This window comes from Hylaeus volcanicus, chromosome 5 (genome assembly GCF_026283585.1).
Source record: "Hylaeus volcanicus isolate JK05 chromosome 5, UHH_iyHylVolc1.0_haploid, whole genome shotgun sequence".
NCBI lineage: Eukaryota > Metazoa > Arthropoda > Insecta > Hymenoptera > Colletidae > Hylaeus > Hylaeus volcanicus.
Window position 1 is genome coordinate 11317783 of NC_071980.1, and position 12977 is coordinate 11330759.

Sequence of the window (12977 nt, forward strand, 5' to 3'; positions counted from 1 at the left end):
GTAAGTATTGAATTACTCAAGTATTCGAATAGGTAGTAAGTATTGAATTACTCAAGCATTCGAATAGGTAAGTATTGAATTATTCGATTATTCGAATTGGTAAGTATTGAATTACTCGATTATTCGAATTGGGAAGTATTCACCTACTCAAATACTCAAACAGCACAATATACACTCAACTATTCGAATACTTCGATATTCGAACAGTTCGCTACTCCTGCCTGCTTCCAACATTCCATGCAAGAATATGAAACCGCCCAAAATTAATTTCTCGTTCGTAACCGTTCGTTTGGCAACCGGTCGCGTGATGGACCTTGACCTCGACAAGGAACCGTACCGCGCTTTTCTTCGCGACTCCGCCAGCGATCGATGAGCCGTAAAAAAAAAAGAGAAAAAAAGAAAGAAAAATTAAACGACGAATCGACGTGGAAGCGTTCCAGCCGTACAAGGCGCGACATTACACTCCGTGTCGAGCGAAGGGGTCGAAATTAGTCGACCCGGTTTGCCACGAAAGCCGGTTCTTCTGGAGGGAAACGGAACAATGCCAATGTTATTTCGGTCGATGATCGAACGCGTGTGCCACGGTCGGAGAAAAGCGTGCCACCGAGATCTCGGCGGAGCCACTTCGCGAGCCGACCGAATTAGACCGCCGGAAACTTTGCGGCTGTGTCTGGCCACCGTAGGACGACCTTCCTTCGGCTCTGCGTCGTCCCGATTGGTGCCAGGTGCATGGAGCCTCTCCAGAGTCAACCATTTTCGCGGACTCCACTCTCTTTACGACTCCACAGAACGCGTACTAACATGTAGGAAACGTTTGTCAGTCATAGAACTTAGAATGTTAAAGATGTGTAAAGAAAGTGATCACCTACTGGTAAGATAGACCACTTCGTCGGTAATGCAGTGCACTCTGACTGAGTATTCTACATTACCAACTCTGCAATCTGTCATACCCACAGGACGATCTACGTTATCAACAAAACAACCTGCCTTATCGACCTCATGATAAACATTGTTATCTAGTTGTTTTTGCGTTGCGCGAGATAACTCGAGTAGATTTAATCCCATTACGTTAATACCTATCCCATCTCCATACAACTGAATTTCTCGGTAATCGTATGCAACCACCTTAACTTTATCAAAGTTTCGCGACGAGTTTAACCCATGCTCCACGTTCAACCCTTCGCCAAAAGGTTAACGAGGCCTTGCTAACGCGATCGCGTTCCGAGTCCGAGTCCGGTGGCGTCGCGACGACAGGTCGACCCGCAGGCCAAACCGTCCATTTTTTCGCCAACGGATGCGAAGCATGTGAACCACGACGCTCCAAAAATAGCCAGGACGGGGTAGGTTTACGACGGAGACGCTACAACGACGCATTGCGTCACCGTCACGCCTATGCTTTTCTATAAAGACCGTTTGTTTCCCGTCCCGTGGCTCAGAGAGCGTCCTCCGAGATCATCGACAAGAGCTCGCGTCGCGTCCACCGACCGAAGACGTCGTGCGATACTTTACGAGTTGGACGACTGTTTACGAGTTGGCACGAACGACTGGGAGGCAGGAATGCGTGTTTTTGTCAGAGTGCTTTTTGTACTTTATTGTCTTGTTAAGTTGGGGGAGTCAACTGATCCTTGCATGTAGCTCTAGAGGCATTCTTCTTGGGTGCATATGACTGATGGTCGCTGTATACAGTTATTGGGTAGAAGAGGGATAAGGTTGATGTCCATTGCAAGTGGCGACTTAGGTATGGTTGAGTATACGTGGTTCCAGATGCTCTGGAATCTTGTATATGAGGTGAAGATGAAAGATACATGCTGTATACAATTATCAAGTAGATGAGGAATAGGGTTGATGTCCATAGCAAGTGGTGTCGTAAGTGTGGTTGAGTATTGGTGGCTCTAAATTCTCTAGATAGAATCTTGTATATCAAATGAGGATGAAAGATAGATGCTGTATACAATTATTGTATAAATGGGAGATAGGGTCGATGTTCATGACGAGTAGTGGCTTATGTGTAGTTGATTATAGGTTGCTCTAGATGTTCTAGAATTTCATTTATCGGGTGAGAATGAAAGATAGATGCTGTATACAATTATCAAGTAGATGAGGAATAGGGTTGATGCCCATAGCAAGTGGTGACTTAGGCGTAGTTGAGTATAGGTAGCTGTAGAAGCTTTCCTCTCAGCTGCTAATGTCAAATCGAGACTAATAATCATTATCCAAATATTCAGATAGAGTCGATGTCCATAGCAAATGGTGACTTATGTGTGGTTGAGTATAGCCAGCTCTAGAAGCTCTAGAATCTCTCTTCTCAGATGTTAATAGAACCTAATACGCGCTATCCAAGTTTTCAGATAGAGTCGATGTCCATAGCAAGTGGTGTCTTATGTGTGGTTGAGTATAGCCAGCTCCAGAAGCTCTAGAATCTCCTCTTCGAAGCTGTTAATAGAGCCTAATACGCGCTATCCAAATTTTCAGATAGAGTCGATGTCCATAGCAAGTGGTGTCTTATGTGTGGTTGAGTATAGCCAGCTCTAGAAGCTCTAGAATCTCCTCTTCGAAGCTGTTAATAGAGCCTAATACGCGCTATCCAAATTTTCAGATAGAGTCGATGTCCATAGCAAGTGGTGTCTTATATGTGTCCAACTGTAGGTAACTCCACTTAAGCCAGCGATTACCCTTGGCACTCTTCTCAGCTGCCAATGACAGATCGAGACTAATAGCCCTCGACCAAACGATCTACCGGGTGGGAGGGGGGTCAGTGTTCGCGGCGTGTGGCTCGTGTGTAGCTCGCTTCACTTACCGGAAACTCGAGACCACCTCTCCCGCCGATGATACCGTCGCGTGCGTTACGTCCTCGCAGACGCGAACAATTCTCCGCGTCTCTGAGTGGTCTCGGCTGGATCGAAACACGGAACAACGACTCTCGAGGGCGAGTACCACCCTCTGAGGCTCACCCCTTCTCGTTTATGGACGGATCAGGACGGAACCCGGGTTCCTCTCGATTATTCTCGCGGTTTAGCTCGGCTTTCGGTTCGCCTCCAATTGACTGACTCTAATAAAAGACGGGGAACCGTTCTCGGTGTCTGGACAGGCCGCGGATCGTGGTGGGAGCTTCGACAAGAAATCAAAATAGATTACCGACCCGCGGCGGGCACGATTAAACGACAGGGTTTCCGGTTGGAAGAAAACCAATTCAGTTACACGAACGAACGCTACGCGCCTAACGAACAGCGACAGCTGACGTTCCGCAGGCCACTCGCGCTTGAATTCCTGACTCTCTGTTCCGGAAATTGGCCGAAAATTTCGATAGTAGTCCTATTCCTTCTGCGATACTCTTGAAATTAGTTGCCTTTTTTTTCAGCCTCTAGAGTGGTGTTACAGTAAAGTCTCTTTAAATGCACAAATTTCTCTCTCATAAATGCCCAGAAACAGTGTTATCTTCTTCCTGTATGTCCTCTTCCTGTATGTCCTCTTCCTTTATTCCCTGTCCTTCTCTACATTCAAACCATGTCGGCAAAACATCAGAGAATGTACAAACTCTACCATGAATGCACCAGTCAATCCCTAGTTCATCCATTGTATGGAAACTTTATCTTTTCTCTTCGTCTTCTTCCTTTATTCCCTGTCCTTCTCTACGTTCAAACCATGTCGACAAAACATCAGAGAATGTACAAACTCTATCAGAAACGCACCAGTTCGATCCCGCGTTTTAGCATTTATACAAACTTTGCTGTACCCCTTGGAGACGAAAGTCCAAAATTTATGAAATACATGTCGAATTGAATAACCTCCTCCTTTTCGAAGTCGGTTAATAAAGGAACAAACATTGCTATAGTACTCAACCGAGAAACCTGAGGAATACACGGATCGAGCATGGTCGTGATGAGCAACGGTTTAAAAGTATCCCCGGTGTAGGATTGGTTTGTTAGTCATCGAGCGATCGCGGATGAAACGGTCGCAAGTTTCGTCTGTATCGTCGCCGATTATTCACGTTTTTGCAACATAATTCGCATTGCGCAGCCCGAACGGTGACGGGCACGCGTGTATCATACGCGATTCCTATTTCCGTCCATCTAAATAAAGCCGAAAGCGGCCCAGTTCCCGCGCGACCAGCCGAACAACGCGATTGCGCGACACTTAATATCATTATGCTCCAGATATTTTAGGAGCGGCCGGAATTGTTTACGATTAACCGACCACGCTGTCCAAACTGTCGCGGGGAGATTAATCGTCGCGTCGAGAAACCGTGTGTTCGGATAGAGATGAAAAATTGTGGCCCGATGACGGGAACACGCGGTATAAAAGTGGACCGTGTCGATTTTTAATGGTTTAGCCACGAACTGGCGGCTATGACCAGGGTCGTCTTAACTTATGGGCACCTTGGACACTTTGTCCTCAAAGAGGCCTCGTGCATGTACGTAGTTGTGAGAATGAATGCGAGTTTTGGCTCCTTAGATTTTTTTTTTTTTTTTAAGTCTAATAAAAGTCTTAATAAAAAGCGCAGTGCATTGATTTTCATTGCTTGACAGCCAGGGTCATGCCTGGCGAAAGGATGCTCGGTCCACGATGCCAGGATTCTGGTCTTCGTTGCCGTAAATGGGGACGAAGCGAGGCGAGTATGAACTTTTTTATGTCTTCTTCTAAATCGTCTAAAAGGAGAAATTATCGTTCGAATCGAGCGCTTCCCGCTGTGGAGTTTGAAACGCGACTCGAGAGACGCTTCGAGCATCGATTGGAATGCGATCGATTGTAGCATGTACCTGGTGCGAGTAAGGAGGATCGCGGTGGGTAAAGTCGCGTCGATAAAGACGAATCTCAGTTGGTAACTGGCTCGATCTAGCAGTGGATGCGAGCTCGATAGTTCGATTATGACTATTTGTAGATGATCTCTTTTGTATTTGAGTATTCGGAGGATACTCGTGGCACTTAACACTTTACCGACCAGTAGCAAAGGAACGTACAATTAAGTTCAATAATACTCGTGACACTTAACACTTTACTAACCAGTAGCAAAGGAACATACAATTAAGTTCAATAATACTTATTATTTTAACAACGTTAGTATTATTTAATATTTATTTTATGTGTTAGAACCGTTTTGTGGTTAACATTTATATAATATTTCATAATTCATATAATTACGGGAGGATAGAATGATATTTTAATAATAGATAAAGAAGTATTGGTTGTCTTAGGAAAAAGTTTATTAACAGACTACCGGTCGGTGAAGTGTTAAATGTCAATCAAATATTCGAATATTAAATTCATAGAACAATTTCGATTACCTACGGGTCAGAGCTTTACAGGTGTCTACCTTAGCAACAGATGGTAGCCATGTCTGACTGGTGCTGTCTGTTACTACTTGCTCTCTAACTCGCGACTCGACTTTACCGGTAATTGTCGCTGATACAGCTACCATTAGTGATCTAGAAAAAGGAAAAAGTACAAACCTCGTCGCAAGCCGCGCATCTAGGCTTCAGCTGTTCGGCGTAATGCCTCTCGCAGAATAGGGTGTCGTTGTGCACGCAATAGGCGAGATCGACCAAAAGCTCCGTGCACTCGAAGCACTGAAAGCACGTCGGATGGTAAAGAAGACCCAGTTTACTCGCTGACACGGCCAGGCTGCCGTATTTCAGGGGCATGTGGCACGCTCCGCAATTCTTTAAAAAAAAAAAAGATAGAACCCGATGCATGAAAATGAAATCGCACTTTATCTCTTTCAACTCTAATTTCTTGAAACCTACGATATCTCTCTCGAGCACCTCCTGCACGTTTCCAATGTCCAGCGCGATCTCGTTTCTCGCGGCCATAAAATCGTCAGCGCTGCTGGCGTGGTTCGGGTTCAAGTGGCGACAGTAGGCTCTGGCTAAGTCCTGCTTAGGCAGCTGAATCGCCAATTGTCGGTCCCTGTATCTTTCTCCGGGCGTGCCCAATCGCGGCACAGAGATCTCTGGCAGCATGGAAAAGTACTCCTCCACCTGCAACAAGGAAATCCGAGCTGGATGTAATACGCTTAACCAGACGAATTACACAACGTCGTTTTGGGGTCGTGTTTGGGTTAATTCTCTTCGGAAAACCGTCGGGAATTCATTGATAATGTTTTTGTGAAAATGCGAGTGGAATTATACGAATATTTTTCTGGAATAAATGTAAACATGAAAGGGGGATGATTACGTGGAAAAATTGTCACCGTATCGCGCGGGCAAAACGTCACGATAAAAATATCGTTAACACGAGTGGGCCGCGGCCTCAGGAAGCGTCGAACGATAAAGCATCCGCTGTCATGTTGATAAAGACCAGCCTCGGACCGCTAATTTACGCTATGGGCTTTGGAAAATATTGAAAACTGGAATCGTGCCAAGCACCGCGTGTATACCGGCTACTTAACCGTGAACGCATAACGACTCGTTCCGATAACCGTATAATATCTCATTAGAACCTGATTCATATCGTTTCGGCGATTGTTGAATTCAACGTCGCGATCATTTATTGAATTTTCGCGGTCGAATCAAATAAAGATCCGGGCAAGACGGAGCCAGGAAGTGAAATCTCACGCTTAACATATTGAATTGTAGCACATTGAATTACAACAATTTATATTGTCTCTAAAGTATTAAAGATTTTTGAAATGTCTATGTATTTTCATGAAAGTATCACTAATAAAGAGCTAGCGTTTCCCTGATGAAAATGAATCCAAACACGACCTAGATCAGATCACTGTTAATTATAAGCGTTTCATAGTTGAGCAGCAATTATGGCAAATAATGTAACGTTGAAAATAGTCCGAATGTGGCCGTGTTTGTACTCGTTTTCTTTGGCGGAATCTCGTTGATTCATTGGTGATACTCCCGCGAAGATATCACGATAAATATCCTAATTGAAATTTGTACTTTGCTATGTTGCTCGATGAGGATACGTTTTGTGCATACGAATAGATTGGGCATGTTCTCGCGATGAAAATGAGTCCAAACACGGCCTTGATCGGGCCACTTTTACTTATAAGCGTTTCATAGTTGGGCAGCAATTATGGCAAATAATGTGTCGTTAAAAATAGTCCGAATATGGCCGTGTTTGTACTCGTTTTCCTCGGCAGAACCTCGCGAATTGGCGGGTAATATTCTTGTTAGGATATCGTGTGAATAGTATGTCGATGGTAAATGTTTTATGTAATCGAGTGCTGGATGGAAAATTACCGACCTTGTGGGCCGGAAGGCCAGGTGGCGCCCAAGCCAGGCCCTTCTCTCTGGGGTCGAAGCCAACTGGCGAGGAGGACTCATCGCCTTTGAGGCCCAATCGAGACCTAACTGACACCCATTCCTCGTGGCACACGTCGTGCGCCTCTCTGGGGCACTTGCAACTCGTGCAATTCTTTCTGGAACAGAAAACAGAATCTCTCGAGACTGGCCCCTTCTTTAACCAATGGTATCGATAGTAATACCGAGCCCTAGTCCTTTCACATAGGCCTATATATATAGTTAGTCTCGGTGAATAAAAATCGACACGTCGAAACGAAGTGTTTAATATTGGTATGCACGCTAAACCTTCGAAAGGAAAAATAAAACGAGATTCACGCAACAGAGGGTTAAACAAAAATCCTAGAGAAGACTAATACTCTGACTAATACTCTCTCCCTCCCCATCCCTTAGAAAAGTTATTCGTTCTCCCCGAGTATATGTGGAACGGATGTTAACAGCTTGTTGAACGTATCTATTAGACCGAGGATATCACGGACGATAAATATTTGTCCGTGGTGTTTCATTAACTCCAGATACGCCTCAGCCCTGATAAAGCCTCTAATCGAGTTTTATTGCGCTCTGCAACGCGCGTCCTGCTAATCGTCTAATTAATACAAACATCTTTCTCTGACGTCTCTTCGATAAACAAAGGGGAATTCGCTGAACAAACGCGACACCTCGTGTATAAAATAATTTCGCGCAGAGCAGTCGACTGGAGAGTTATTCGAGATAATAAAAATCAGGTGGTTTACACAACGACGGATCTTCCTGATCGATTCGCAGGCGTCAACGTTAATTTACAGCCACCCTAAGATTCGTAGACTCCATGAAATATCTTTGGACGTCCGTCTAAAGTAGAGATCCGACGTTATCGCACAAGGACGGAAAAAGGAGGAGGGCACGGGTGAAACTGTTTATCGCTCAAAAGCTCTTCGCGAGTCGCGAGTTACGGTCCGCTGGCAAACAAGGCGACCGTTTCCCTGGCATTACGGACGTGACATTACGGCGATCGTTTCGCTCCGCCCCGGAGGAATAATTTCATAAAGGTGTCGCGAGCCTCTTCCTTCGCGAACAATCGTTTCTTCGACCGCGTGATTCGCGAAGGTCGTCGGATTCGTTAACGAGAAAGTCGTTTCTCGTAAAGTGAAATTAGATTTAGATTAGCAGGGAGAACATCAAGGAGCCGTAGCTGGTATTATTAGTGGTCCGCAGTGGGGATGGTTTCTGTGCATTTATCGTTATACAAATTTCTGCGTATAAGATTTTACTGTAGTAACATAAAAAAAAAAAAAAAAAAAAATATACGTGTCGAATCGAGTAACCTCCTCCGTTTCGAAGTCGATTAAAAAATATATTCCGTTACAATTTAGTCTTAGTGCGTCACAAAGCAACGAAGTGATTTTCTGAGAAAAAAAATATGTCTTGTCGCGGAAAATCATTAAGTATGGTACAGCGTAAGTATGGTGGCGGTTCGCGATCAGTTAGTTTAGTTAGTTAGATTTTCATTCTCTCTAACTCTTGCGTGTACGCAAATTGTGTAAATTTTTCTTTTACGCGGAACTTGCCGTTTCGGGAGATAGCCCGAAAGAAAATGAAATAATTCAGGTCATAACCAGCGCGTTACGAATAATGACGCTCCCGTGGCTGGATCGCGTTTCCATGAAGCCTAACTTTATGGCAGCCCATTAATGCGCCTACCGGCACTGTTAAATTTAACGAGCGCTCCTCAGCGCCGATTCCGCGGCTAAGTTTCCCCGCCTGTCCCTTCGACTTGTCACCGTAAATCGGATTCGGCGAATTTACGAGCGGACTCCTCCTCGACGGAACACTCCCGCCTCTGTAGTGTTTTACTTTCCGCCCGTTCCTCCCTCGGCCGAGATAAGGGTCTCGGGGGTAGCGAGTCGTCCGAGAGCGCTTATCGCGGCGTTATCGACGACGAATGCAGAAACGAGGGGAAGGGGAAGGTCGCGGCGCGGCGACCTTCGAGCTGACACGTCCGGAAGGGTGCGGTGATACGGCGATGAATACCTCTGGCAAATGCATCCCCTTGATTATGCACGATCGACGTTCGAGGCAGCCATTAGCGCGTGCCGCGTGGTCGGGTGTCGATGCCGAATCGATACGGATACAAACGGATACAAACTTGCGGATCGTAAATTCGTCGAGGGTTCTTTCCTCGGAGAAAGTCGGGACGAAATTGGGACACGGTGTATTCGCCGTTTTCGTTTATCTTTCGAATCTGGTCCGCGTTCGTAAAAAGTAACTGCCAGAGGGAGGAACCTTTCCCTTCGACTCTGCTTCTACATTTCCTCGAATGAAATGCTCTGGAGATTCGAGAAAACGGCCGAGATACCGAGAGTATGGTACCGTGGGCGTGGGTTCCCCTAAATTCTAATTTGTAATCCTAGTTTCTTTTTTTTTTTATGCGTACAGTGACTAATGGAAGCGTCATTGTTTGAGAAGAGTGTTTGGAAGAGTCGCGAGAGAAGCTTTAAGAGGTTTAAAGCGCGGTAAAAATTTTCAGCGGATAATTTACGAGCTGCCGCGCACCTATTTGCGTCCATTGGTCCGGTCGAGGGGACTATAGCGACGCAATTAATTCCTCAGACGATATATAAACCGAGCGATTTGTCTCGACATTCCGAGATGGGTGTTATACACGCGTAAACGCTTGTAAGCGACGTCGTTCGAGCGGAATCCCAGAAAACGTAAAAAGGAATCGAGTAATATTAATGCGATGGCAGCGAGAAGAGACGAAGAAAAGAGAAGTTTAAGGGGAAGTATCTTCGATGGGTTCTAGTTTGCATAAATTGCTTCAAAATAAAGTTAACGATCTCACGTCGCGCTCTATGGAAGCACAAGAGTACCTCGAGTGATGCTCGATAGCGAAAACCCTCGATTATCAGCATGCGAGGCAAATAGAAGGCGGGAGACTCGGTAATATAGGTTTCTAGCTAGTCAGGGACTTACCGATAGAGTGACCTACGTTACCAGCAGGACAATCTACGTGACCGTCTGTGGATTATGGAGTATCGACTCTTATCGACACAGTAACACTTCCCAGTTACACGGTAGCCAAATAATATTAATACGATGGCAGCTAGAAGAGATGAAGAGAACTGCCCTCGAGGGGTTCTGGTTTCGATAAATTACTTCAAAATAAAGATAATGATCTCACGTCGCGCTCTATGGAAGCACAAGAGTACCTCGAGTGATGCTCGATAGCGAAAACCCTCGATTATCAGCATGCGAGGCAAATAGAAGGCGGGAGATTCGGTGATATAGGTTTCTAGCTAGTCAGGGACTTACCGATAGAGTGACCTACGTTACCAGCAGGACAATCTACGTGACCGTCTGTGGATTATGGAGTATCGACTCTTATCGACACAGTAAAAGTTCCTTGTCAGTCGATGGCGAACAAAGTGCATTCATCCAACACAAAAGCAAACGTCAACGGCTAGCCAAAGCGATAAACACACCATTGCAATAAATCCACGCCTGAACTGAATCGTTCGCAAACGAAGCCATGCGCATTCTCTGGTTCAATTACCTAACGATCAGCTCGAACAGCTCGAACTGGCCAAACACCTTACAGTACAGATGCAACACCCTCACGCAGGCCCACTTCATCCCTGGCCAGGGTGCCAGGCTGAGATCTAGCCCATCCTCCAGAGGACACCTTCCGATAGCGATGCCCCTCTTCAGTTCCGCGCCTGATATCGTCGGAAAACGGTTCTTCCTGTCCAGCATGGGGTTCCTCTTGCCCCGTGGCAGATCCGCGGATCCAGGGATCAGTCCCCTCTTGATCTCGGCCCCTGACAACGTGGGGTACCTGTCTCGACGATCCAGGGACGAGGTCTTCCGGTAGAACTCCTTCTCGGGCACAGAGGGACACCTGGCGCGCATCGTCTCCATCAGAGGAGGGCTCATGGGCCTCTTCTTGGGCTCGGGGATTCTCACTCGGATCCCCTGGGGTTCCCCGCCAGGACCTGTCGTGCAGGACACCCTCACTTCCATCTTCGGACCCTCCTGGCTGGGTCCTTTCGGACTCATCCTGGGGCCCGCGCCTGGGAGCAACTGAGGCGTCGTGTGACGCCTCTGCAGTTTGTCGTTCAGGATGAAACTCTGGTCCTCATCGTTTCCGACCCCGAGGCCTTTGACATTTTTGAACTGCGATCTTCTCTGAGTAGGTGGCTTCTAAATGTAGCTAGCACAAATTGTGGTCGGGAGTATTCGGTAGACTCTTGCAGGTATAGAATATGTATGTCTTGCGGAGTAGCGCCTTCTGATTTCACGAACTTGACACTGTATACAGCGATGACTTATACAAATGTCCTTCGGAGGTATCTGAAGTAATTAGCCACGAGTTCTCTTTGTCTTACGCGTTATCGCCCCACACGTGGAGTGACTGACGTCTGAGTCATCCAGCGACGATCACCAGCCAGGTGAGAACGTGCAAAATGCTCGCGGGCAAACGCAATTGGTCTCTGGAAAATTATGCGCGAGATACTTTCTCTAGGCAAAAAGATAATCGTGGAACGATGGGAAAGCGTCGGGATGATCGAACGTTCTTCTCGCGTGGAAAGAAAACTATTCGAGCGCGCGTTTGCCTGTGCCATCTCCTGTCTACTCCTCGCGAAACGTGGGACTCGGTTGTCTATTTTAGTAGGAATGGTAAGGTAGAGCTGTTTGTCGGCACTGCAGAGCACTGTGTCGATAAGACTCGGCAATGGCAGAACCCTAGTAGCAGTGTTTATCAATGGAGGGTTCTACATTGCCAGCGCAGTGCTCTGTATTATCGTCTATGATACAGAGTGCCCTGCATTGTCGACACAGTCCTCTACCTTACTACCTGTGCACTCTCTGCCTGGATAAATATATTCTCCGTAGAGAAAATACACGAGAATATTACGAGCGCATAAAATTCTCAAGCTGGATATAACAAATTGAATAAACTCTTAATTTACATCCATCTGGTAAAATAAAAGATAGTACCTTGTACCTCAAAAACAGCGTGTTAACAGTTTCCAGCGAACGAGGATCATAAAACAAGAAGAATGGTGCAAATTAGACGACAGGGAGAAGGATCGCAGGACGTTTGTAGCAACATCGCGAAATTGCCGCTTCCCGGCTCGCGCATCGAGTTTATAATCCGCACGGAATGAAGGCCCATGGTTTGTTTGATTATCGACGAGCGGTCCACGGAAAAATGATTGCGAATAGACGCGAACTGACGACCACGAGCGTACCGCGACGGTTACGCGCGCGGTTGGATTTATTTTCATTGCGGAAATCGCCACGGTTCACGAAGTCACACGGTTATTTATAGGGAGGAGGATCATCCGCGCGACCTACACTTGTTTATCGCGCGAAAAAGGACTGATCCTTTGATATTAAAGATTTTCAAGGCACGTGTCACTGGTGTGAATTTATTTAATGTAGAATGAAAAATTTGTTTGTTTGTGATTTCCCCCGTAACTTCTTCTATTCTTGTGTGATTTAAGTGAATCCTTTTTTTGAGTACTCCTTGTGGTCTGACTAAAGGTATAGACTATTTAGATATTGCCTATAACGAGTGGTTCACTGGTGCGAATTTATTTAATGTTGAATTAAATATTTGTTTGTTTGTGATTTCCCTGTAACTTCTTCTATTCTTGTGTGATCCAAGTGAATCCTTTTTTGGGATACTCCTTGTGGTCTGACTAAAGGTATAGACTACTTAGATATTGGCTATAACGAGTGGTT

General features: G+C 45.9%; 1 protein-coding gene across 4 annotated transcripts in view; it reads right to left on the minus strand.

The window, feature by feature from the left end:
* The window catches only part of LOC128876865 (zinc finger CCCH domain-containing protein 13-like), an 82955-nt gene that overhangs the window by 13294 nt on the left and 56684 nt on the right, over positions 1-12977 (minus strand). Inside the window, exons 3-5 of one of the 4 annotated variants that reach the window (XR_008457138.1) lie at positions 7195-7369; positions 5742-5975; positions 2798-5657 (exon numbers count right to left, since the gene is read on the minus strand). Coding sequence is in view for 3 of the 4 variants with exons in the window: in XM_054123617.1 (XP_053979592.1) it covers positions 5448-5657; positions 5742-5975; positions 7195-7369 (619 nt within the window). In the remaining variant the exon portion in view is untranslated. Of the gene's footprint in view, positions 1-2797; positions 5658-5741; positions 5976-7194; positions 7370-11288; positions 11720-12977 lie in introns of those variants that run through there. The other 3 variants (XM_054123617.1, XM_054123620.1, XM_054123619.1) reach the window with 3 other exon arrangements.